The sequence below is a fragment of the Ammospiza caudacuta genome, chromosome 20 (genome assembly GCF_027887145.1).
Source record: "Ammospiza caudacuta isolate bAmmCau1 chromosome 20, bAmmCau1.pri, whole genome shotgun sequence".
Taxonomy (NCBI): Eukaryota; Metazoa; Chordata; class Aves; order Passeriformes; family Passerellidae; genus Ammospiza; species Ammospiza caudacuta.
This window is the reverse complement of record NC_080612.1, coordinates 1655454-1680841: the sequence shown is the minus strand read 5'-3', so window position 1 is coordinate 1680841 and position 25388 is coordinate 1655454. Positions and strand designations below refer to the sequence as shown.

Sequence of the window (25388 nt, the reverse complement as noted above, 5' to 3'; positions counted from 1 at the left end):
ATCTGCTATATTCCTAGTATTGCTTAATAAATTGCAATTTTGGGCTGAGGCCAAAATGTTCTTTACATTTCATAAAAGGTGCAGCAACCATACATGAGTGGAGGATGGTGGCAGGTTTTCTGTGGGAATATTGGGAAAGGGCAGTTCCAGAAGCTGTGTGTTGTTCATGAAAGAAGGTATTTCTTGCTGAAGCCTCTGACCCCAACTCCTGTGTGAAAGTCAGCACTGATGGGTAGGAGGTATTGGCTGGGGTGTCCCAGTGTCTCCAGCTCTGTTTTGCCATCCTGGTTGTCTAATTGTGGCATTGCTGTGTGTCTGCTCAGCCCACCTGGGGCAGAGTATCATTCAATACCTGTCAAATTCAGCAGTTCCCCTCTGGGGGAGGATGTGACTGGCTCAAAAGCACCTGCAGCCCCTCTGTGTGCACTGAGCACAGACAGATGATTTTTTCTTTCTAGCCAAGCTGAAATTTGGACAATTTGACTTATTTATCAGCTTGATCAAAGATATGCAGTGCTGGTACAGCAACATGGGGACTATCCACAGGGTGCCTGGCATGTACCTGCCTTGGTCAGTGGAGCTCCTGAGGTGGGGCTGCCTCCTGCAGGAGCTGGGATGGGATGGTTTGCCTTGATCAACCTCTGCTGCTGGTTTCAGGAGGGCATCTCTCCCTCCCAGCTCTGCTGAGGCCTCATTCACTTTCTTTCTCACCAGCAGCCTCCTCCAGCTGCATGTCCGTCCCTAGTTCATCCTGTCAGGTCCTTCTCCCAGTGCCAAGTACATTTTTCCTCAGTGGATGCCCACCAAGGTGGTCAGTGGGGTGCAGAGACAGGCTGAGAAAGCTGGATCTGCTCAGTCTGAAGAATGAGAGTGGGAGTGATTTATGTCTCTCTAAGGAGGAGCTGTGAAGGTGGACACTTCCCAGGGGCTCAGAGGGGAAGGACAAGAGGTAACAGATGCAGGTTACAAGAAAGGAAGTAACCTTCAGACAAAGACAAACATTATTCCCTGTGATAGTGATGTGATGCAGACACAGGGATGAGAGAAATCTTGGGATCTCAAATCTTGGGTACTCTTCCAAACTATCTAGGCCTTGAGCAAGCTCCCTGGATTTTCAATTAACCCTGCTGTGAGTAGCTGGTTGACCTGCAAACCTCCTGATGTCCTTCTACAGCAGGAGCCTCACAACAGCACCCTGGTTTGGAAACCACTGCCATTAGTGCAAGACAGCCATTCCACTCCTTTCACTGGCATTACATTTTAGGAACCTCTTTCTGGCAGGTCAAGATGAACCAGTTGTGCATCAAATCAACCTCCTCCTAGTTGCAAAAGGCCACAATTTTGTGCAGATGAGTTACAGGAAAGGTTGACAGACATAGAAAGGGAACTATTTGCTGGATCAAACCTTGGAGAAGCTGGAAGAAGCCGTGGTTTTTCTCTAACCTCTGGCTCCCCCAGGGACCTGGTCTCTGCAAGCACCAGTTCAGAGGGTCCCAGTGTGCACACATGGGGCTCTTGTAGTGTCCATGTGCTGGTGCAGGGACAGTTCAGAGGCTGTGGAGAAGCTCTTTGCTTTGGCTGCCTCTCCTGTGGTTGCAGGGAAGCCTTGGGAGAGCTGAGCGGAGAGGCTGCAGTCACCTCTCTTCAGTTTTCCAATGAAAATCAGGAGAAGAATGGTCCGTGGCTAAGACAGAGGAGCAGGGAGCACAGGCAATGTCTTTCTATATTATTATGTCTTTCTTCAGATATTTCTTCAGGAAATATCACTGAGTCTTGCCCATTTTACTGATGTGAAGGATTTGACTTTGTTCTTTCGGTTTTGGGTGATGGTCATTGTGGTTTTATGGGTCCTTGGGCTATTCCCTTTTGAGAATCTGCAGCTCTCAGACCTGGCTGGAATTGAGAATTATTGCTCCTTTGAAGGGCCAGCTCCTAGAGCAAAGCCTGGTGTGTAGATGATAAATCATGAAACATTTGTTTTTCAGCCCAGTCATTCTGGCTATTGCAAAGTTCCTTTTCATGCAGTTGTTTTAGGAGATGAAATGCAGTTGGAGCTGTCCCAGGTTATACCTGCATTTTCCTGATTTGCTCCTTGCTTATGCAGATGTTGTCTGAACATGCATCTGCCTCTTGGCAGGAAAACATTGGGAATCACTGCTCTTGCTTTTTTTTTTCTCTAGACTTGTGGCACTTTTCCCACCTTTCCCACTGTGCATGTGGAATGTCCAGCTGCTCAGTTTGGTCCCTCCAGTGCCTGGATGCATAGCGCAGGGTCTGACTGCTCAGATGACTGTTTTTCTCCCCTGAAAATACTGATTTCTGATTTCTCTGCAGCCATCTTGCTTGGTGAAGACCAATGTTTGCACAAAGTGAGACAGCCTGGGGTCATAGAATCATGGAATCATGGAACAGTTTGGGCTGGAATGGACTTAAAAATCATCTAGTTCCAGCCCTGCCATGGGCAGGGACACCTTCCACTATCTCAGGTTGCTCCATGCCCCAACCTGGTCTTTGACATTTCCAGAGATGAGGCGGCCACAGTTTATCTTGGCAGGGTTTGTGCTGTCCAATACATCCTGCTCTTCCCCACTAAAGTTTCTTACAATTCCTCAGGGTTTCTATTCCCAGAGCCCCCTGAAGGGGCTCTCCAAGCGCTGCCAGCCCCACAGCCCTGCACACAGACAGCTTTGCTGGTGTGTTTGCCCTGTTGCCGTCCAGCCCTCCCGGAGCTCTTGCAGTGCAGTTGCTAAACCAGCTTCCCACGGTGAGTGCAGAGAGCACAGCCTGGCTGTGCCTCGCTCTCAAACCTCATTCCAGCTTTGCACCACCCACACACAGCTGATGGAGGGAGTCTCACCTCTGCTCTACATCACCAGCTGCTTGTGACTCATTCACTGCTCTGCTCAACATGCTCTGGGCTGGAAGGATGGAGCTTTTCTTCCTTCACTACCCCTTTACCTGTCTACTCATTGCCTTTCTAGTCCTCTACCAGGTGAAACCTGCATTCAGATTCTTCTGCAAGATGACCTTCTACAAGTTGTGGCTCTTCACCATAAGCATTGGAGTTGCCATCCTCAGTATTCCTCGTGGACGTAACGTGGAAAACATGATGTAAGTTGTCTGTGGCTCCTTTCTTCCCTGAGCATGGATAGAGTCCACTCTGTCCAGTGCTTTGATTTGGAGGGTCCTGGGGGTGTGCTGTGGAGGGGAGGGATCAGTTTTATAATGATCTGGGGAGATGAGAGACTCTGTAATTCAGAGAAGGGGTGTGGGTTTTAATAGTGGTTTGGGGTTGATAAAAATAATAACAAATTAGGGAAAGAAAGGATGTAAAAGGTGACATAGATTTGCCAAAGCAGGTAATGCCACCAACCTGGATGGAATACATATTGCTGTTTTTACTAGAGCTCTCTCATCTGGTCTTTGGTCTTTCCCTCTTCCCCATGGCTAAGCACTTTATTACTAACTTGTGTTGCAAAAGCCACTCCAGGGTCTCTTCCTATTTTCTACTCTGGGCCAGTGCACACCTGAGACATCACCATGGTGCAGTGCTGGCCCCTGCATGGGCGCTGGTGTTCCCATCAGCTCAGTGACAGCCTGGTGTCCCAGGTCTGGTGATCCCCCAGCCCATCCCATAGCTGCCCATCCTATCTCTCCAGATTCTATTCAGACTCTCTAAGATGTGCTCTCACCTGGAGGCTGCATGAGCAGGAGTGATCAGTGGTGGCAATCAGGAACCTGGGCTGAGTGAGGATAAAAAGATGACTCTGCTACATGGTACCACAGTGCTTGAACCCTCCTGAAGTGCTGCAGAAGCAGGACTTACTATTCCATTTATGCTTCAGAGGGAATTCATATCTCCAAACTGAGCATCAGCCTTTTGCTTTGAGAAATTTTGTTCACCTCTTAACTTTGGTGCCTGATTTTTTTTTTTAATATTATTTTAGCAATATCTCTTCAAATAAGACTCCCAGTGTTGCAGCCTAATGTCACCTAAAGGCAAATCCCTCTCTTTCCACAGTCAGCAAGGTTAGGCACATGTTTACTGCAGCCCTATTCCCAAACCAGCAAGGTGGGGAGGAAAGCAGAGTACAAAGGTGTGCTGTGAATCTGGGTATTATCTAATATTTGGTTGATCTGTGCAACTTCTGAAGCTGTAGTTGCTGGGTCATTTGTGAGTCATGTGGCTTGAGGGAAACCTGCAAGGTGTATTTGTCTTCGGTAATTAAATAATTAGCTGCAGAGCGACACTAATTGTTCTCCAAGTCATGGTCAAAGCCACGTCAGTGAGAAACCAGCAGAAGCAGAGTGTGAGGTGGGCTGGCTTGGATGTGAAGTTTGGTCCCAAATTTCAACATCTCTTTGGCTAATTTCCACTCCTCTTTTCCAGGTTTTTGCGCACATTGACCATGCCACTCAAATACATCTTTGGCATTCAGATAGTGGTGAAGGGCAAGGAGAACCTCAGGACAAAGAAACCTTTTGTCCTGGTGCTGAATCACCAGACCTCCCTTGACATCCTGGGTATGTGGTGATCCTGTCTCCTGCTCCAGGCAGGCAGAAGGGCAGGAGTGGCTGCTACAGAGCCCTTCACCAGCCAGCCCCAAGCCAGGGCTGGTCTCCAGGGTATCAGAGGCATTTTCAAGCTACATCAGCATCACCCTCTCCAAGGGAATGGGGACAAGGCTCTCAGCTGACCACAGCCTTCTCATAGCTGCTCTCCTTCAGTGCCAGTCCTGAGTGGATGGTCGGGAGCACCCCAAAATTCCCCAGGGATTCTATGAAGCTTCAGGCATGGCACCCCCTAGAGCAGAGGGCTGTTGCCCAGAATCTAGAGGAGTCCTGAGTGCAGGTGATGATTTGTTCTGCTCTGGCTGTCCCCTTGCAGTGATGATGGAGATATTGCCCAGGCGCTGTGTGCCCATTGCAAAGAAGGAGATCCTGTACATGGGTACGTTCGGCCTGGCGTGCTGGCTCTCAGGGGTCATCTTCATTGACCGCAAGAGGAGGGAAGAGTCCATTGGCACCCTGACAGAGGTGGCACACTCCCTACACAAGGACAATGTGAGTGGGGAGGAGTCCAATGAGGAGCCGCTGGAAAACAGGAATCTGAATGTGGGTGGAAAGAGATCTTTGTCTCTGGGCTGGGCACCGAGCAGAACAGAGTGAGAGCATCAGTGTGTTCTGTGCCCAGGAATGGAGGGCAGGGGTACAGAGATGAGCCCCAGGGCACTGGCCCTCTGCAGTGGCCTAGAATTGTACCTGGAGGTCCTTCTGCCCTAATGTCTTCTCCTTCCTGCAGTTGCGTGTCTTGATCTTCCCTGAAGGAACTCGCAACCATGGTGGCTCCATGTTGCCCTTCAAACGTGGGGCCTTCCAGCTGGCTGTGAAAGCCCAGGTGAGACCCACCTTCCTTCTGCCCCTGGAGTGTGATTTGCCTCCTGTGGTCCACCAGCAAACCAGAGTACTGGTCCCTGGCTTCCCTATGGATTGTGTACATATCCAGGAGCCTTCGGGATTTGCAGGTGGCACAGGAGGGGTCTGTTTCAGAAACAGAGAGGCAAGTGAAAAACCTTTGTTATAGCTTGTGATAAAAGTGGGGGGACCTTGACAAGAGCCCTGGACCTCCACAGGGAAGTTTCTGCTGAGCTGGCCTCTGTAGATAGAAATTTGACAATCCACTGTTGTTGGCCTAAATACAGAGATGAAAATACAAAATCCAAGGATATGGGGTGATACAGTTAAATTATCTAAATATTCAAATAATCCTCTGAGTGTCTGCTGTGACACTGATGGTGATAATTATCAACAAGGTGCAGAATTGCCCTGAAAACATTAGTTGAATTTTGGAGAAAGGACAAGGAGATGTGCATATTCATTGTAGACTGCCTCCCCTCCAGGTCCCCATTATTCCTGTAGTGTTGTCATCCTACAACAACTTCTACAACCAGAAGGAGAAGAAATTTACACCAGGTGAGGATGACCTGGGGCAAAGAATAGAGTGGTGATGTAAGCTCAGTCCTTGGAGCCATGACTGGGGTGGGCAGAGGACCACATTTAATATGGAGATGGCACCCAGAAAACAGCAGTTTCTGTCATCTTGGGGTGAAATGGGACATTTCAGGCATCACTTTTTTCTCTCCCCATGGATTTCTCACTGCTTGTCCAATACCTGTCCAAGAGAACTTGGAGAAGCAGCAGAGGCCTGCCCCTGACCCCCACCCCGACTGCCCTTGGGTCTGCAGGTGCATGGAGAGCTAGGAAACATTTATGGTAACAAAAATTTCAATTGGCCACTGATAAAATTTTAGGGGAAAAAATAACACAGGTCTTGGACTTCAGAAGGAAAATGCAGAAAAATATGGTACAAATACCAACAGAGAAAAGTAACCCATCGTGTTCCTTCTCTCCCTTAGCTACCACCCACCTTAAAATGGACTTCTGCCACTTGCCACTCTTTCCCAGGCCATCCCTGGTGTTCCTTAAGGGGAGGATCTACATCTGAAATTCTCATTCCTCCCATTGTTGTGCCTGGGTGTAGTCATTCCCTTGCAAGCAGACACCTGGAAATGATAAATATGGAATTGCGTTTCCGGTCATCTTTCGCCTGCTGGATTTATCCTCTCCCTGTTCACACACAAAAGTCTTTTGGATCTGGAAGTGTTCCCCCACTTGAGAGTCAATAGGACCATGACCAGGGATTCTGCCAGACTGTTCCTTTTCCTTCTCATCCATGCTCTGGGAAATCAGAGCATAACCTTGTGGGGAGGGACCTTGGAAAAAGCTGAACATTTTGCTTTAAGCAAGGCCAGGTCTAAAGACAGATGAGTTAGCTTTGTGACCAGTCCAGAAAATGTATTTACTCCAAGGATGGAGATTCCAAGAATTTCCTGAGGTATTTAAGAAAGACTTTCTGCAGTCACATATATATTTGCCTCTATACAACTTCAGTCACCCTGGGAATTCATGGTTAGCTAATTCCACTATCAGCAGATCTCTGAGCCATTTTTCAAATGGCTGTTTAACAGTCAGGACCTGAACTGCTGAAGAAAGAATCCTTGTACTTTTCCACTTCCCCCATCTGGAAGTTTTGCCAGAGCTGATTCTGAAGATGGTGGTCAAGATTCCTGCACGCCGAGCGGCTCCGTGGGTCAGGACAGCTCCCTGTGTCCGCAGTGCTCTGGCTGCACTGAAAGCCTGGCTCTGTGCCTGTGTTGGACACTGTCATTCATGGAACATGTCTGGTGCTTGCTGGCAGTCTGTTCCCAAGAGACCTGAATTTTCAGCACAGCCTTGTCATCACTCTGATCTTTTAGTAGGAGCAAGTGAAGTGAAGTACCAGCCTGACTTTGGGTGTAAGGTGTGTAGGCAGGTAACACAGAATCATGGAATCACAAAAAGATTTAGGTTGGAAGGGACTTGAAGCTCATTTCATTCCACACCTTACCATCTTCCACTAGACCAGATTGCTCCAAGCCCCATCCAACATGACAAACTCTTTTCTTTTGTGAAGTTCTTCTCTATGCTTGTTTTGCCTCCTTCCCACAGTTCTGCTGACAGGACTGCTGGATCTCTTTCCAGGCACACATGTTAAGCCATGCAAGAACATTATAACACATCACAGGCTCTCCCCAGATCCCCAGGTTCCTGTCTGTGCAGGCACTGTCTTGTCTCCGCTGGCCCAAAATGGGAACTCTTGGTGCCAGAACAGGAGAGCATGATGGCAGCTCCCCAGTATGTTCCAGTTTACACCAGTCCATTGCTTAGATGCTTCCCCAGAGAAATCTAACATACCATGGAATCCTGGCCACAATTTCTCTCATCCCAAAGTGTGTTTCTAGAAGGAGGGACCATGCTAAATTTGGTATACATAGACAGAGAACAGCCAGTTTGGATGTGTTGTATTAAACATCTCTTTGCCCATGATCTAGACAGACTCTGTGACCTTACCACTGTGAAAACCTATCCTATATGAAACCCATCCTATATTGCATTGTGTTGGAGGAGAGATTCACCTCTTTCCATATTTATGATTCGTATGTTCTCAGTGGATGGGCAAAGTCCAGGTTGGGTTTTTGCTGTGTACATTTAGGATGTGACTGGGCTCCCACACCACTGGGGTGGGAATGAGAGCATTTCCTTGGTTGGCACTAACCCTCCTGCTGTACTGCCTCTGGCTCTTCCATACCACTCATGGGGTTTTTTTTCTCCATCTCATGTTCTTCCAGGCAAGATGATCATCCAGATCCTGCCCGAGGTGGAGACGCTGGGCCTGGGCCCAGACGATGTTCCCAAGCTGACGGAGCAGGTCCGTGACTCCATGCTCTCTGCCTACCAGGGCATATCAGGAATGACCAATGGAGCTTCCCATTAGCAATCCCATCTTCCAGCTCCAGCTGTGTGTGCCACAGTGAAGGGGAGGCCATGACAACCACAGGAAGGTCTGGCAGCAGAGACAATTGTGGATTGCAACACTGACAAACCAGAGACAGGTAAAACATCCACCAAGAAGAGAAGCTTCCAACGGGAATGTTCTTTGTTCCTCCTAGAGATCACCACTCTCGCTGCCACCCAGTGAGACAGACACACAATGGACAGCTGGACATTTCTGTGTAATCATATTGCTGAGAATGTCCCACCAGCTGGACCCCAGGCAGAGCTGGGCCCTTCCTGTCATCATTGCTGCCTGCTTATAACCACCTTTCCCTGTTCAGATCCAACAAGGTGGAGGCACTGATCCCAAGCCTGTGACCACGCTGCCTGGGAAGTGGCTGTTCTGGGGTTTGAGGGTTGCCCACATTGCCCTGGAATAAACTCAGGAGATGGTGCTGTTTTCTTCCTCTTCCATGGGGACAATTTGAGAGGTACCTCTGCCATGAGAGACAGAAACCAAGGCAGCTTTGGGAGAGGGGAATTAAAGACCTTACATGTGTCTACAGGGCTTGGCATATTTCTTTGGCATATTTAGCTTTCCTTTTAAGCTGTGGAAGATTTTACTTTCAGGGCTGAGCACATCTTCAAAGTGCAAGAGGGACATGTCTGGGGGTTCAGAAACCAGAGGCAAATTGCAGGAGTATGCTCCCTAATATCCTTGCTATACCCAGATGGAACTATTCAAAAAACTGTTCCCTGGAACTGTTCAAAAGATGTGTGTATCTGGTGCTTAGGGACATGGTTTAGCTGTTGACCTGGCTGTGCTGGGTTAATGGACTCGATGATCTTGGAGTTCTTTTCCAGCCTTACTGATTCTGCAATTCTGTGATGATTCTATGATAACCTCATGATTTTTAGCACAACTTTTATATCTTTAAAACACACACTGGGAGCTGCAGCTCCTGATTTCTGAGTCCAGCCTTCTGTTTTCTCTGTCAGAGGATGCCCACCAGCCACGATGTGATTTGCTTTTTTGTGCTGCTATGAACCATTGCCAAAGACTGTTTTGGTCACAGGTGTGACGTACACAGAATCCCACACATATTCACAGAATCATTAAGGTTGGAAAAGCCCTCTAGGATCAATGGCGTCAAACCTGTGACTGATCCTCACCTTCTCAACCAGCCCAGAGCACCGAGTGCCACCTCCAGCCCTTTCTTGGGCACCTCCAGGGATGGGCATTCCAAACCTCCCTGGGCAGCCCCTGGCAGTGCTGAGCTCCCTTTCCATGAGGAAATTCCTGCTGCTGTCCCCCCTGAGCTGCCCTGGCCCAGCCTGAGGCCGTTCCCTCTGCTCCTGTCCCTGTTCCCTGGAGCACAGCCCGACCCCCCGGCTGTGCCCTCCTGTCAGGAGCTGTGCAGAGCCACAAGGGCCCCCTGAGCCTCCTTTGCTCCAGGCTGAGCCCCTGCCCAGCTCCCTCAGCTGCTCCTGGGCTCCAGACCCTCCCCAGCTCCATCACCTTCTCTGGACATGCTCCAGCCTTTCAATGTCTTTTTTGCAGTGAGAGGCCCAAAACTGAACGCAGAATTTGAGGTGAGGTCTCAGCAGTGCCAGCAGATGGGGACAGGCACTGCCCTGGTCATGCTGGTCACAGTGTGTCTGGCACAGCCCAGGTGCCATTGGGCTCTTGCCCACCTGGACACACTTGGGATCTTGTTCAGCCACTGTCAACCAGCTCCCCCAGGACCTTTTCTGATAGAAGGATTTCCAACCCCTCTGTCCCCAGCCTGTCATTGATGCCAACTGTAGGTGAGTGCACAAGGATGTGTTTTATTACTGCCCAGAATACCCAAACCACACAGATTCACTGTAGGATTTTAATAAAACTTGTTTCAAAGCTTCAAGATGCACCTGCCATGCTTCAGTGACTTCAAAGGCTGAAATCTCACTGCTGATTAGGAGCAGCCTAAACAGCTCCTTCTCTTGTGCAAAACCAGGAGATTGGGAAAGTTTTGGTGAAGATTACATGAATGTGCTAATTTCTGAGCAGGTAAAAGGATAAGGAGTTTGATTTTGCAATGCAAGCATGCCAGCATGCAGGTTTGACAGCCATTCAGGATGAGAAGTAAAAAATCTTGTCATAATTACATTTTTAGAGAGTCAGAAAGCCTCTGATCAATTCTTTAGGGCAACAGAAAATAAAATATCATTGCCCTTTCATCTGAAGACTTACATTACTGAAAGTTTTTTTCAAATAAATGATATTTTTTAAAAAATCACATTACAGTAAATAAAACAGAATGCATAGTCTTGAGCTTCCCTCTGGGAAACCATGTGCTGATGTTCAGTCAGCAGCAGCCACTGGAGCCTGATGTCCAGGCAGGAGTTTCCCAGGAGCAGCTCAGTGCCACCATTAGGGGTTTCCAACGCTGGTCTGATGAGTAGGATTAGAAACTACAAGAAAAATAAAGCAAGAAAATAAAAAGCAAGAAAAATAAAGCAAGAAAAAGCTGCTGAGAGGCACAAAGTCTTTCCTGGATACACTGGTTCTTTCCACCTTTTTCTCATCCTGTATCCTTGCACCTCTGAGACATTGTGGTCCTTCCAGCCTTAGAATGAGTGGTTTGGGGAAAATTTCTTGACATTTCAAAAGGTTAAACTTCTAACAACTGCTTTTAGCCCTGGAATTTAACTGTCTCTGGGTTACACAAACACTTTGACTTCCCCCAAGCCTGATGAGAAAAGAGCCACTGGAAGCAGCTCAGCACATTTTAGTGACCATAAAAATATGATAAAAAAAGAAATGAAAAAACCTCTGTTGTATAGAGAGAAGGTAAGCTGGACTCAGGTCCTAAAGAATGAGGTGAAGCCACCATAATTTAGCCTTTAAGTGCAAATATCTGTCTTAAACAACAGTGTTTCCCTCAAATAGTTACTCAAACTCAATACAGGAACTGCATGGAGATGCTTTGTTGTCTGTGCCTTGCAGAAGGACAGTGTAGGTGATCCCTAGGTATTGTGATCATCTGTAAATGGGTTGTCAGAAGGAAAAATAATCCAATCTAGTCCAGTCCATTCTTCAAGCCTCTGTTCTCCCACATCATTTCAGTTGGGAGACCCATAGTCAAGAGTGTTTTAGTAGGACCCTGAGTGTCCACATCTCTGACCAAGACATTGTTTTACTGTGGCACACCTTTGATCAGGTTTGTTCAGCTATTGGTGTGTGAGGCCATACAGTATCAAAACTACTCCAGATATACCTTAAACTGATTTAAAGGTTTGGGGAAGATGAGGAGAGAGCAGGAGCTTGGAGCAGCACAGTAAGACTTTGGAGCAGGTTGGCTAATTCTAGTTGCTTTTTCATCAACGCCTTTCCTGTCAGAAAAGACTATGAAATAAGGTCTTTAGAGGACACATTCCCAAGGTCCAGAACAGTCAGGATTTTGAGGGATTTCCCATCTGCTTGAAAGGAAGATGCAGGGAATAAGGTATGATGAAAGTGATGGATTGCCTGGAAACACAGTTAACAGCACCTCTGCCTCCAGTGCTGTCTGAGTGTAGCTAAATGGACAGTCATCGTCTTTTGGGGGTAGAATCACTGTGGAAACCTTAATTCTTTCAATTTTTTAGGTGTGGAAAAGACCTAATAGTACATTTATTATTTTTGACAGATCTTAGACCACTGGTACCTTTTGTGGCACTCTCAGGCTCGTCTTTCCAGGATGAGAGGTCGAGCACATCAATCTCTTGGCAATCAGTGAAGTCCTCAGGATAAGTGTTGATCTTGAACACATCCCTGGGTATCTTTTTGATATGAGTATTGTCACAGATCACCCTTGACACTGAGATTTTTCTCAATGCTTGCAACTGTTGTGGAGTGAAAACTCCTGGGTTTTCCCACCAGAATCTGCAATGAAATTTTCAGAAGCAGTTTATAATCTCTGGTTACTTGCTGAGAACCTAACCAAGGTAAGTCTGAATGGTCCTTAATCCACCTTCCCTAGGAACACCCCTTTAGAAAGAGGTGTCTCCAGTGTGGCCAGATCTGGGTTCTGCCAGTACAGAGAGCCTGCCTCTTCCACACAGCATCAGCAGACTGCTGGGATGCAGGGATTTATGCCCTGAGAGCAAAAGACACCTCAGGCAGAGGCCACAGCAGATCCCCCATGACCTGAAGCTGGTACTCCCCAGCCACATGAATCGAGAGAAACAGGCTGACAAAAACATCCTTTGGCAACTGGGCTGAAATTAAAGGATGAGCCTGGCTGGGAGCACTCCCTGGAGTGCTGTGAATGGGTTGGATTATTGTGTCACAGGAAATGTCAGCATTTACCCCCTAAAAAAAGCCACAGGAATGTATCTCTCACCTGTCCCCATCTCGCAGGTTCCTGAACTGGGTGCCAATAATGCAGGACAGGAGGGGCCCAACTCTGCCCTGGGGAACCACGGGCTCTGCAACTGCCCCAATCCACAGGTCAATATTGTACGGTGTCCCATACACATTCATGAACTTCTTGGCTAGTTTGGGATTGCCCAGTACCTCAGATAGTTCTTCTACAGTTTGGGGTTGGGAGAGCCCACAGAAGCCCCTCCAGGCATTGTAACCTAAAAAAGCAGGAGCAGTAGATGACCAGGACTCACCACCACATCTCCAAAGCACCTTTCCTGGCCCATGAGAACTGCCTGCTTCTTATTGTATTAAAGGATCTGGAAGGCACTATTGTCTGGGCAGTCCCAACAAATGTCACATTTTCAAATATTTTCTCATATGTACACTAAACAAACAGTTTGGGTCATCTTTGTGACTACACCTCATCCTGTTGGTTAAATCTTTCTACTGCTGTGGGTGAATGCATCAGTCCTTGCAGCTTTGGGAGGCAAAATTTCTAAGATCAAATTCTTAGAAAAGAAGAAATTTGGTTGTGTTTAATCCAAAAGCACCTGTTCTTCTCTAGCACCTGGGGCAGTGCCACCTGTGGGTGCAAGTCGCTTCTGCTCAGGACTCTGGCTTGTCTGGGACACAAGACAAGGTTGTGGGCAAAGAACAAATCACAGGGCAGGTGTCCAAGCCCATGTGAAAGCCTAATTTGGTCACTTGTGTCTCTACTTTCAGTCTCTCACCCACTTTCTTACATTATCCCCAATATCATCTTTGATTTCTAAGCCTTTTGTCCTTGTCGTATGTCTTACAAAAAGATTTTTATCATACAGAAACCTCTTATTCCCTGAGCTTGACTGTCTGTCCATCCTTCACCCTCAAATCAATGGGTTCTTCCCATTAGTATAGAAAAAGCTTAATCTATTCATGGAAGAAGCAGAAGAAGGAAAAAAGGTCTCATTCACAGGAGGTGTGGACTTGTGTCTCCTTACCTGGAAGGCCATGGTCTCTTCCCCGTTGCATGTTCATGGCTCCTAGATCCAGACCCATCACCTCTGTCTGTTCAAAGAGGTGGTTCTGGAGCTCTTCAATGAGCAGCTGGTTCTGTTCCATCAGTTTTGCATGGTCCACAACCATTCCTCGGATCAGGGGGTCGATGCCTCCTGCAGCCATTTCAAAGCAAGGAAAGATTTTTTGTGCCAAGGTGCAGCTTTGAGGATCCCTTTCATGCAGCTGAAACAGTCTACTATGGGCTGGGTGGGGTTTTCATCTTCATATTTTCATTTCACCGTGTGTATATGGAATCAGAGAATCATGGAATCACAGAATCATAGAATCACAGAGTGGTTTGGTTTGGAAAGGACCTTAAAGCCCCTCTCATTCCACCTGTGCCATGGGCAGGGACACCTCCCACTGTCCCAGCTTGGTTGCTCCAAGCCCTGTCCAGCCTGGCCCTGGACACTTCCAGTGCTGGGGCAGCCACAGCTGCTCTGGGCACCCTCACAGGGCTACCTGTATGAACCTGTGCATGTCTGCAGGTGCCAGTAAATAAAGCCCCACATAGTAACTAAATTCCTTATCCCTCCCCATCCCTTAGCTTTTCCTTCCACACTCCTAAATCCACTTGCCATCCACCAGTCCCTTTCTAAGTCTGCTTCTCAGCCTGCCAGGCTCCATTATGTCCTGGTGCTTCGGGGTCTCTCCAAGGTTTTAGGTTTTGCAATGAATTTTGCTTGTAATTCACTATTAGTTGACAGACATTTATTAGAACATTAAATGTAGTGATAGCATAATGTCTGACAGTCCACATCTTTTTCATAACAATTAAGGAGACAGTATGAGCAAAACCAGGAAAATTGGCTGCACTACTGTAATTATATTTCTCATGACTAGTTAACCCATTTTGGAAGAGATCTCAGTCTTCTTCAGAAAGACTTATCTGGAGATCTCAGCTGTGTAATAGCAGGACCCCACAACTCCAGTTAGAGCGAGGAAGAGGGATGGGCACCTCTAGGAAGAAATTATGCTGCTTTAGTTCAGTTAAACTGGATGCATCACCCTCTGTCCATGTCTCCTGGTTATAGGGGGATATAAGAGCTTTGATTGGCATCCACTTTGGTGGATGGACATTTGGCACAGGGAGTCTCCTGCCTCCTGGAGCACGGGAGCAGCTGCACTGTCCGAGTGGATTTCGAACACTCTACTGTCATGTCTTGCTGAGCTGGGAGGGAGGGGTCCAAGGAATGACTGAACATGCTGCTCAGGGCTCTGGGCTGGGTGACAAGGCAGGGGTCACAGACTTGATGGTCTTGTAAATCTTTTCCAACCTAAATGATTCTGGGATTCCATAATTCTGTGTGCCTGACCAGCTGATCTCCACCCCAGGACCAGACCAGGACCACTGCTCCATGTTCTTACCTTCCATTACAATTCTCCATGGAGCACAGAAGGTCAAATGCAGAGGGACGTGGGAGGAGGAGCACAAAGGCTGAAAGCTCTCATTCAAACGGGACACAAAAGGCTGCACCGATGTGTGGCCGAATCGGAAAGCCAGGGAGAAAACATTTGAGGCCCTCGGATCCACCTTTTCATTGTAACCACTGTACAAAGGGATCCACCTGCTGGTCTCCTCAGCCAGCAGGAGTGGGAGGTAATCTCTGTATGTTACGATCTGAAAAACCACAAGAGCACAGCAAGTTACCAGCAGCTGCAGCAGAAATGGGATCAGAAGTCAAGTGCAGACAATGAACATGGACTCTCTGCAGCAGAATTCATTAAAATCTTCAGAAAAAAGAGCTGTAGTGATGGAATAAGTTTGGCATAATGGATAGAAATTATTTTAAAATGTGAAATTATTTTATCTAATAATTAATTTATGCATTAATATAATAAATAATTGATAGATTAGTAGCATGGCTCATAAAAAAGCTCTGGATATCCATGCTGTCTCAGATGGACTATCCTCATTCACAATTTCCAACTTCCAAAAATAACTCCACTGATTTGGCAAAACATTTTCCTCCTTTAGCCTGACAGAAAAACCATTTCTAAGTTTGTGGATGATAAACAGTTAAGAATAGGATGATAAACAGTTAAGAGTAATCAGTACCTGGTTTATGGCAATCACAATCTTTCGACTCTCCTGGTAAAGCTTTTCCCCATCCCAGTGAGGATTTAATTTCCTCAGCTCCCTAGCCAGGCGATTGTGCTCTCGGACAAAGAGAGTGTGCATTGCAGAGAGTCCCAGGTTTTCTGTCACCCGTTTGTCACCTACAATGAAAATATTTTATGAATTTTGTACAGTTCTTTCAATTTCAGAAGCAAGTTTTGGTGTTAGGACAGTCAAGTAACAAGTGATGATGTTTCTGGCAATAATGCTGTGTCTGCCCCATCCCTGGAAGTGCACAAGGCCAGGCTGGATGGGGCTTGGAGCAACCTGGGACAGTGAAAGGTGTCCCTGCCCATGCCAGGAGGTGGAACAGGATGGTCTTTAAGTTCTCTTCCATGCCAAACCCTTCTGTGATTTTATGAGAACTGGAGGGCACTCACTGAAGACCCTCTGTGAGATGATGGAAGAAGCACTGAGCATCTCCTCACTCAGCAAGGAGCCCTTCTCACAGGCAGAGAATGAGGAAATGAGAACACTCTGTACACTTATGATTGATTTTGCAAGCTTCACATTTATAATGTTTTTTTAAATGTTATTCCTGTGATGGATCACTTCAAATTTGAATAAGTTCTGTGTTTGTCTTTAGTATTTTTTTAATTTCATACTAGTCTAGACTTTTCTTCTGATGTAGAGTGGGTTAGTTAATTAATTAATTAACTAGATTTCTTAAGAGTGTTTAACTGTTAGTCTTGATTGGGTTGAAAACTGAATCATAAAATCACAGAATGGAAGGGACTTTAAAGCCCATCCCATTTCAACCTTCCACTACCCCAGGTTGCTCCAAGCCCCATTCAGCCTCACCCTGGACACTTCCAGGGATGGGGCAGCCACAGCTGCTCTGGGCAACCTTTGCCAAGGCTTCACCACCCTCACAGGGAAGAATTTCTTCTGCATATCTAATTTAATCTATTCTCTTTCAATGTGAAGCCATACCCCTTTGTCCTCCCACTACAGTTACTAATGCAGTCTCTCTCCAGGATCCCTGTAGTCCCTCCAGATCCAGGAGGGTGCTGTGAGGTCTCCACACAACCCACTCTTCTCCAGGCTGAACAGCCCCAGCTTTCTCAGTCAGCACTGACAACCTGACAATTGGCATTCAAGTGAATGGTGAATTCTAGGTAGATGAAATAAAGCTTCAGAGAAGTTTTAAACACTGGTGGCTATTCTATTGAAAATTTCTCATGTTTTTGAAAAGACTTTATAAAGCAAGAACAAATTGCTATAATTTTTGGGAAGTTAAAATAATGTTTATGTTTATTAATCGATTGTTGCTTGATTATTTTTCTTTTCTAACTGGGGGGAAGATTCCCTTACATAGTCATGTCTTGAAGTGCCTCATTCAAATATCACAGAATCACAGAATATCCTCTGTTGGAAGGGACCTGCAAGGATCCCATACAGAGATACTTGTCCCTTTTTGACTTCATTGTTATAGGTAAAAGTTAAGCTAAGTTAAAATAGGATATAGTTCAATTATATTGTATTAATTATGTTCTATTATTTGTATTATGTTAAAAGGAGGGGCTTATTAGAATGTGCTAGAAGGGTCCAGGGTTTGGTGAAACAGGGTTCTGATGGGGCAAGGCAAGGTCGAAGAGAGATTGGATGAAAGATCTGACCAATCATTTGACGCCCTGCAGAAACGATTGGTCCAGAATGAATAGCGGTAAAGACCAATGAGAAGCCTGCAAATGGACCAATCGTCATGCAGATCCAAAATGCACCAATGCCGGATTTGAAGGGGACTATAAATGTGGGGCATTCAGTTGGGTCAGGGTTCTTCTTCTTTTTGGATACTTTTTGTTTGGGAGAACCCAGTGCACTTGGGGTCAGCGCACTGTTTCATTTTTGGCTCACTGTGTGGGTGCCTGGGCTTATCCTGGGCATTTCATTCCTTGTAGCTATTTTAATAAACAAGAACCTCTTTCTCTGGAGAAACTTTGGCCTTGTTCATATTCATAACATCATGACCCACTGAAACCCCCCAGCTGCACCTTACCTGCTTTAAAGCAGGGGATGTTGGCGCTCCTGTTGGTGAGCACACAAACGCTGTGCGTCGTGTTCTCGAAGGGCAGCAGCTCCAGCCCCGCATCCCAGAAGAGCTGGTTCACAGCCATGAGGCCCAGCTGGCTGCTGAGGTTCCTCAGGCTCCTGGCCAGGGCGTCGTCGCTGCCGTAGACGGTGCTGGCGTCGATGAAGGACGTGGCGGCGTTGAGCTGCTCCCGCCGGAACGCGCCGGGACTGCACGCGGAGGCCGACTGCACAAACGGCATGCAGGTGTTGGGGCTCAGCGCCCGCGGGTCATCAGGGGGGAACTAAAGCAAACAAGCCAAGTGATGCCTCAGAAAGCCCTGTGGTTTCATTTTTGCTGCTGTAAGAGATGGTGGGAGGGGTGAGAGTCAGGGTACCTTAATGGGGAAGCAGGGGGGCTTGAAGGCACAGCTGGTATGGCACTGGAGCTCCAGGCTGGCTCCTTCCCCACTGGCAGGGGCCAAGTCTATGTCGTGGTTGACCCACTGGCCCCATTGCATGAAGACCAGCGAGAGCTGCCGGTCTGCAGTGACGTTCTCGTTGGCCGTGTGAGCAATTTCATTGGAGACTTTTCGAACCTGCAGGAAACCAAAATGAAAATGTGACTGTGTCTGCCACTGTGGAGGGGTTGCCTCTCACTCGAACTCCCACTGAGACATCTTGGAATCACAGAATCATGAAGGTCAGAAAAGACCTCTGAGATCATCAACCTTTGACCGATTATCCTCACTCCCTCTAAACCATATGGAGAATTACCACGTCTACCCGTTTTTGAACACCTTCAGGGATTGACTCCTCCACTGCCCTGGAAATCCTGCTCCAATGCTTAACCACTATGTCATTGGACACATTTTTCCTAATATCCTAAACCTCCTCTAGTACAATTTGAAGCTATTTTCTCTTGTCCCATCACTTGTTCCCTTGGAGAAGAGGCCAACCCACAACTGGTTCTTTCAGGTAGCGGTAGATTATGCACAAGATTATTTTAGATAAATTACTAAGAGTTATGGCATTACACAGCTCCATGTCGTTCCTCAGTTCCATCCAATCAGGTGTAAAAGTAGTACACTGTACACAGTCCTTCAACCAAACCTGGCTTCATGGAAAGTCCATTCCAGCTGAAACTTGTTTGTGAACATCAGAAAGTCAAGGACATGGCTCAGGAACTCCCAAGCCTTGTATTTTATACAAACCTGGTGTCCTTGAGCACTGGCTGCAGCAATCCTTGGGATGTACACTTTGGAGACTGCTTAGGAAAGCATCCATAACCTTTTTCTCATGTCTGTCTCCAACAAAAAATATTAACCTGAGCAATAACTCAGTTGTGGAAAAGCTGCCTAAGATCAAGCAATTTACACTTTAGATATTGCCACTGCTTCCTTCCTGATGGGTGCACTGAGGGCAGTGTCCTTCCTCATGGCTGGCTTAGGATAACAACTCTCACCAGCGGGAGAGGGAATCCATTGTAGCGCTTTCCTTCACTTGCTCCTCTGGGAACAGACACTCCATCTTCGTACACGGCTGGGAGCCAGCGCGCGAAGGCGCGGTTGGAGGACCCCAGCTGGGAGTGATTTCTGCAGCATCACCAGAAAAACAACTTCTGTTATTTTTTCAAACGTCAGCAGCCTTGCACAGACCAACATTTCACAGCCCTTTATTCCATGTCTGAACACGCTGGTAACAGGGATGAGACTGGCAAAACACCAAGATGCAAATTATACCAAGGTTATGACTGTGGAGAAAAATCAACTTTTTAGAAAAGGTGCCTTGTGTCACTCTATTTATTGTGTCTGTCAGTTAAACCTGCATTAATTTTATCTGGCATTTAAATCTCTCTACCACCTCTGTCTTCACTGCCCTCTCAAAATCAGACTCACAGCAGGGCTATCAGCATGGTGAGGGTGGCCACGTCTTGTCCAGCTGGGGGCTGGAAGCTTGCAAAGATGAAGATTCTCCAGTTCTGTGGGGATCTGTACCAAGGTTGCCCCTTGGGGAAGTTTTTGCACAGACCCTTTCAGCCTGCAGGGTGGCCATTGTGTTGTTGCCTTGCACTGCTCTGAAAAGTTTGAATTACTAAAGTCAGCATTTTGTGTTCAGAAGAAAAATAATTCTGATTGAGCCAATGATCTATGGCCCTGTGGGCACAAAACTCAGGCAATGTCTATATGATGTGGCACTCAGGGTTCTGGTCTGGTTGATAAGGTGGGAATGAGTCAAAGGTTGGACTTGATGGTCCTGGACGCCTTTTCCAACTTAAATGATTCTATGATTCTGCACTGGAAAAGGAGAGGAGTAGCCAGTGCTCACAGCAATGTGCTGTGAAATAAAAGCATGTTCTAGGAAAATGACTGTGCCAGAGCTGAAGCAATTCCATCAAATATTAAGGACTCAGAACCACCAGGGTCTTGTTCTGATTGTTATTACTGTCCTTGAAAGCAAATTATTTTCATGGTGTGCACCTCAAGATGAGCAAGATCCTTGGGAAAATATTAACACCCCAGGGATTCCTCAAGCCTCCCTCCATCTCTCTGACAGCCCAACAAGGTCAAGGACAAGCCTACCCTGGGCCTCAAATCAGCATGGACACAAAACCCCACAATGGGTCAGCTGGAACAGACCACACTGGAGTCTCCTGGTCCCATGTCCCTGCTCAGGCAGGGTCAGCTCAGACCACATGGCACAGGGCTGTGTCCAGATAGTTCTGGAATGTCCCCAGTGGAAGAGACTCCATACCCTTCCTGGGCAGGCAGACAATGCTGTCCCTGTAGGGGTGGAGGCCCCGGAGTCCAGGGGAGCAGACTGGAACACCCCAGTGAGTGTGAGCTCCCCGCACACCACTGCAGAGCTGTGCTGTGTCATCACATCTGGCACATCTTTTTCATGCCAGGTGCACATTGGATGCAAGTCCAACTCAGATTTGGGGTCTGGCACTGACACAGCAGGACAAGGAGCTTTGACTGTTATTGTCAGAGAAGAAATTTGGTCATTTTCTGGTTAAAAAAAAAATTAATTAAAAATCACAACAGGAAATAAATGTTTGATCCCAGCTGGAAGGACCAAGAATTAAAGTCTTATTTAATTTCTACCCTTACTCATCACAGAGATACATCAACAGCTGAATATTATAATCTAAATCAGCTGGGGAAATTAGTATCTTCCCTACGGAAGAGTGGAGGGATGATTTCCTCTAGCCTCCAGCAAAATGAGAGGCTGAGTCATAGCCTCAAAATTTTCTCAACTTCTTACCTGCCCCCCACCCCAAGATCCTTTCCTTCATCTAAAGCAGCATCTAAAGAGCAGTGGGCGCAAATCTTTTTTTAAAGAAGATTTTAAAGAAGTTTTAAATATATTTTAAAGATATTTTAAAGAAGTTACATATTTTTCCTGACAGGCACAGGTAGAAATGAATCCTCTTTTATAGGCTCATTAAACTGAGCACTTCACTCTTCTTGCCCTTTCAAAAGGCACTTTCTAAAAAAATCACCTACCCTGGGTCAGAATAAAGAGACTCACCTTGTCCATACAGAAATCTTACCTGTTGTTGCACTCCCCAGTGATGGTCCGGTAAAAGTCCCTCTCTGGGCATTTAATGGAACGAGTCTGATAGTCACAGCCAGTGCCCTTGGAAATCATCTCCTTCTGTCTCCTGCTCAGCAGGTCTGCAAGACAAACCCTGTAGAGTGACATCTGATCCTACTTTTCTTGTGTTGTTTCAGCTTCTCAGTGTTCTAGGTCAGCATTTGAGCCCATGGAATTGGAGCTGTGGATATAAAACATCTGGATTGGAATTATTAATTTGGTGCCTAAATCCTTTTGTGGATCAGCCTTCCCCTCTGGACTAGGGAAACTGGGTGGGCATAAAACAATTTTTCAGGGAAGTGTGGACAGCATCATCACCAGGAAGGTTTTACCCCAGCTGGGAACAAAACAATAAGTTTGCGGAGTGGTATGACCTAGGTGTGCAGAGCAGAAGTGGAAGATGGAGGGTTTTCAGTGATTACAGTCTCCAGTGGGCTTTGTCCCACGTTTGTTCCAGGTATTGTTATGCTGGTTTTACAAGGATAGGAGAGATGCACTCTCCAAGATGATGAATAAAGCACCCGGGTGTCTGCTCTGTCTCTGAGAAACCTTCAAATCTATTCTCCTGTTGGGGAAGGGTTTCATCGTTGGTTATTTGGGCCATGGCAGAGCTGCTCCCTGCTACCTGCTGTGGCACATTTCCTACTCTTTGCTCTTTGTAAGACATTTTGGTCTAAATCACATTACCTGTGACATTGAAACCCTGTTCCCCAGAGAGATGCAGGTTCCTTTTGAGGAGTTTCAAAGTAGTTTCCAAATAATCAGCGGCACGGACTGCAGATCTGGTTCTCCCTATGGGGTCCTTTAGGTGCTTCAGGAAATCCATCGGATTAACAATCTTCTCCTCCAGTTTTCTCTTTAAGCTGAACATAGAAGAGTTCTATGAAAGAGTTCTTCTCTGAAATCAGAGCTGCTCTGTCATGCTGGACTGGGTGTAATTATCTGTGACACCACTGCAGGGTCACATGCAGGCCCTGCCCAGTAGGACCGGCTGTCTGCACGTTAGCATGTCAGCTCAGATGGTTTTGGCAAAGAAAGCACTGTAATCCCCTACTTCAAGTTTGCAGTCATACTTCCTTGTCACAATAAACTTTGTTCTATCATGTGGAAATTCAGATCAATGAACTGTGTCTGGATAAAATTGTACATGTATTATGTTGCAAGGTGTATTCTGTGAACAGAGGGACAACCTTGCTCCTGTTCCATCTCTTTCTGGTCTCAAGGTTCTGTCTTGCTACTTTTGTAGGCTGAGTAGAGAGAGATGCCTTCCGAAATCATCCCACTGCCAGATTAGCCTTTTGGGACAATCACAGAGAATACATGGGGTTTGACTTCCACTGACATCTGTCTGGGGCAGGGTGTCCATCTGCACAACTCCAGTCCTTCTGAAGATGGGCAGAACTCCTGCTGCCAGGAGAGGACTCACACGTGTCCAGTATGTCTGAATCATTATGGACCAGTGAGAGATGGTTATGGCACTGTAGGTGAGGAAACAATGCTTGGAGGTCATGGTTGGTGGTTCTGGGACCAGAATCCAGCCAAACTGGGCAAAAGGATCGGAGGGATCCTTTTGCCATGACAAAGACAGCTATGGTGCTAAGGCTTCTTCATAATAAATATGCATTGGAAAACAGAAAAAACACACATGTCTTTAATCTTGTTACCTTAAAATATTCGGGCTGTCATGCAGGAAGAACTCACCTTTTTCGGGCCTGTAAATATGTAGCATCTACCAACTGCCTGGCCTCAGTAATGATGCTCTGGAGAGATGAATCTGAAAGCACCTCTGAGACCTCTGCTCCACAAAAAAGAAGAAGCAGAAATGTAGCATACTCAATTATACACCAAAGGCTTTGTTCTCAACCAAACCGTGTCCCCAAGCTGCCACATACCAAGGTTTTTTTAACATTTTCAGGGATGGTGACACCATCACTGCCGTGCAAAGCCTCTTTCAATGTTTCCCAATCCTTTCTGTGAAGAAATTTTGCCCAATATCCAATCTAAATCTCTGGCACAATTTGATGCCATGTCCTCTCCTCCTGTCCCTGTTCCCTGGAGCAGAGCCCCTGGCTGTCCCCTCCTGGCAGGAGCTGTGCAGAGCCACAAGGGCCCCCCGAGCCTCCTTTGCTCCAGGCTGAGAAAAGGAGCTTTCTCAGCTCCCTCAGCTGCTCCTGGGGCTCCAGACCTTTCCCCAGGGAAAGTGCACAGAAGAAATCAAAGATACAGTCTCTGCCCCAAATTTTCTGTCATAAAATTATTATTTGCTCAGATGGGCTGTTGGTTAAATAGGGAGTTTCCTTAGGCGAATTTCTCGGGTATCAACTTCATTTTTAGTGGATCAATCTATAGGATATTTCAGTTTTTTATTGGAGCTGTGTCTAATTGGGAACTCCAGCTGAGTTTTGATTCACACCCTTTCCAGTATAGCAGCAGCCAAAGGACAAACAGGAACCTACTATTGCCCGAGGAGACCATTGCTCCAACTGCACAGAGAGTGATGAGGGATCCCAGGAGACTCATCCTTGGATTTGTGCCTAGGGAGAAATGCAACATAAATCCTCAATGGGCAGGGCTTCATTGAGGACTCAGAACAGACTGAGATGTTTGGTTTCAATATCTCTTTCAGGATCCAGGAATAAAATCGAGCCGCCTCTGTCCAGACCTGCCAGTGGGACTCGGGCTGGGGCTGTGGCTCTTGGGGTTGGCAGGGCACAGGGACACCTCTGAGAGGTGGAACCCTCATCAAAGTGGGCTGAGAGGCTGCAAAGGAATAGGAGTCAGGTGCAGTCCAGCCTCAGTGGTGCAGGATATTGGGAAGGCGAGTTGGGAGACGGTGGTGTCCTGGGATCCTGTCTTTGGCAACGTCCACAAGCAGCTGGTGGGAAGGAGCCTGACCCCACACTTCCCTCTCTGCCCCCTCCATCTTCATGCTGAACACGTCTATCATCACTGTCAACCACCCCTGCCAGTCCTCCTGCTGCTCCCTGAAATTTGTCTCTATTCCTGTCTCACATTAAAGCAGAAATGTGTATGATCTGTTCCACCAATATCTCTCACTGTGGCACAGTACCTTCCCTGAATGGAGATTTTTAGCCCAAAGGTTGTAAATAGATTTAAGTAATTTAGTCAACTTTCAAATTGTTTAGAACAGGACAAAGACAAAATTTGGAAGAACTAACAGATTTCTCACAGTGGGAGAAGTTATCTTACATTTACAATCCATGAAAATTCTTGGACCATGTTCCTGGGGATTGAAAGCTGCTCATTCCTTGCAAACGTGTATTGCAGGAATTTTCTGCATGAGAAATAAATCAGGCTGTCTTTGCTCACTTCTCACAATAAATTAAATACACATCAGGGCAGAAGGAGGAATGAAGCACCAGTCGGTCCCAACACTCTGCTCTGCCTCCCATCTCCTTGGGTTCACCTGTGGAATGCACCAATATCCACAACAGAAATATCAAATGCAGATATAGAATGAAAATGCACTGATCTTACCTGCCATCTCTGCAGCACTGGCGGGGCTGGGAGAGAAGTCAGTTCTTTGTACACCTGCACCAGGGCAGAAATTTGCTGGGTCTAAGATGGGTGTGGCCAAAAAAATGGGACCAGATTGAGCCAAGAGGAAATATCTGCTGGTTTGCTTTCCTGGAAGGATCTAGAAAGTATACACTTCTCCATTCCTTCTGACTTCCTTCTTGAAAAATCAGTTTAAAAAGGAATGAAGACACATATTTCTTTCCTGCAAGTGAAAGAGGTCAGCTTAACTTTATGACGGTTAAAGATCAAGGTGGAATTTGGCTTCTTTTTCCTTGTTGGTTGAATTTGTGAAGGTTTGGGAAGACAGAAATGGATCAT

The 25388-nt window shown here is 46.7% G+C and overlaps 2 protein-coding genes across 2 annotated transcripts; one reads left to right on the top strand and one right to left on the bottom strand.

The window, feature by feature from the left end:
* Positions 1 to 2913: 2913 nt before the first annotated feature.
* On the top strand, positions 2914 to 8821 carry LOC131566594 (1-acyl-sn-glycerol-3-phosphate acyltransferase alpha-like). The gene is made up of 6 exons (XM_058817936.1): positions 2914 to 3111; positions 4391 to 4524; positions 4889 to 5064; positions 5303 to 5398; positions 5901 to 5973; positions 8229 to 8821. The coding sequence occupies exons 1-6, from the start codon at positions 2927 to 2929 to the stop codon at positions 8372 to 8374; spliced, it is 810 nt and encodes a 269-aa protein (XP_058673919.1). The 5' UTR covers positions 2914 to 2926; the 3' UTR covers positions 8375 to 8821.
* A 1422-nt stretch (positions 8822 to 10243) lies between these two features.
* LOC131566467 (myeloperoxidase-like) lies at positions 10244 to 25041 on the bottom strand. Its single transcript, XM_058817783.1, has 14 exons — positions 25029 to 25041; positions 23987 to 24064; positions 23232 to 23325; positions 22218 to 22393; positions 21487 to 21610; positions 19396 to 19525; positions 18329 to 18529; positions 17920 to 18235; positions 15861 to 16021; positions 15170 to 15422; positions 13744 to 13914; positions 12741 to 12978; positions 12063 to 12280; positions 10244 to 10827 (listed from the first exon to the last, which is right to left on the bottom strand). The coding sequence occupies exons 1-14, from the start codon at positions 25033 to 25035 to the stop codon at positions 10787 to 10789; spliced, it is 2208 nt and encodes a 735-aa protein (XP_058673766.1). The 5' UTR covers positions 25036 to 25041; the 3' UTR covers positions 10244 to 10786.
* Positions 25042 to 25388: the final 347 nt, after the last annotated feature.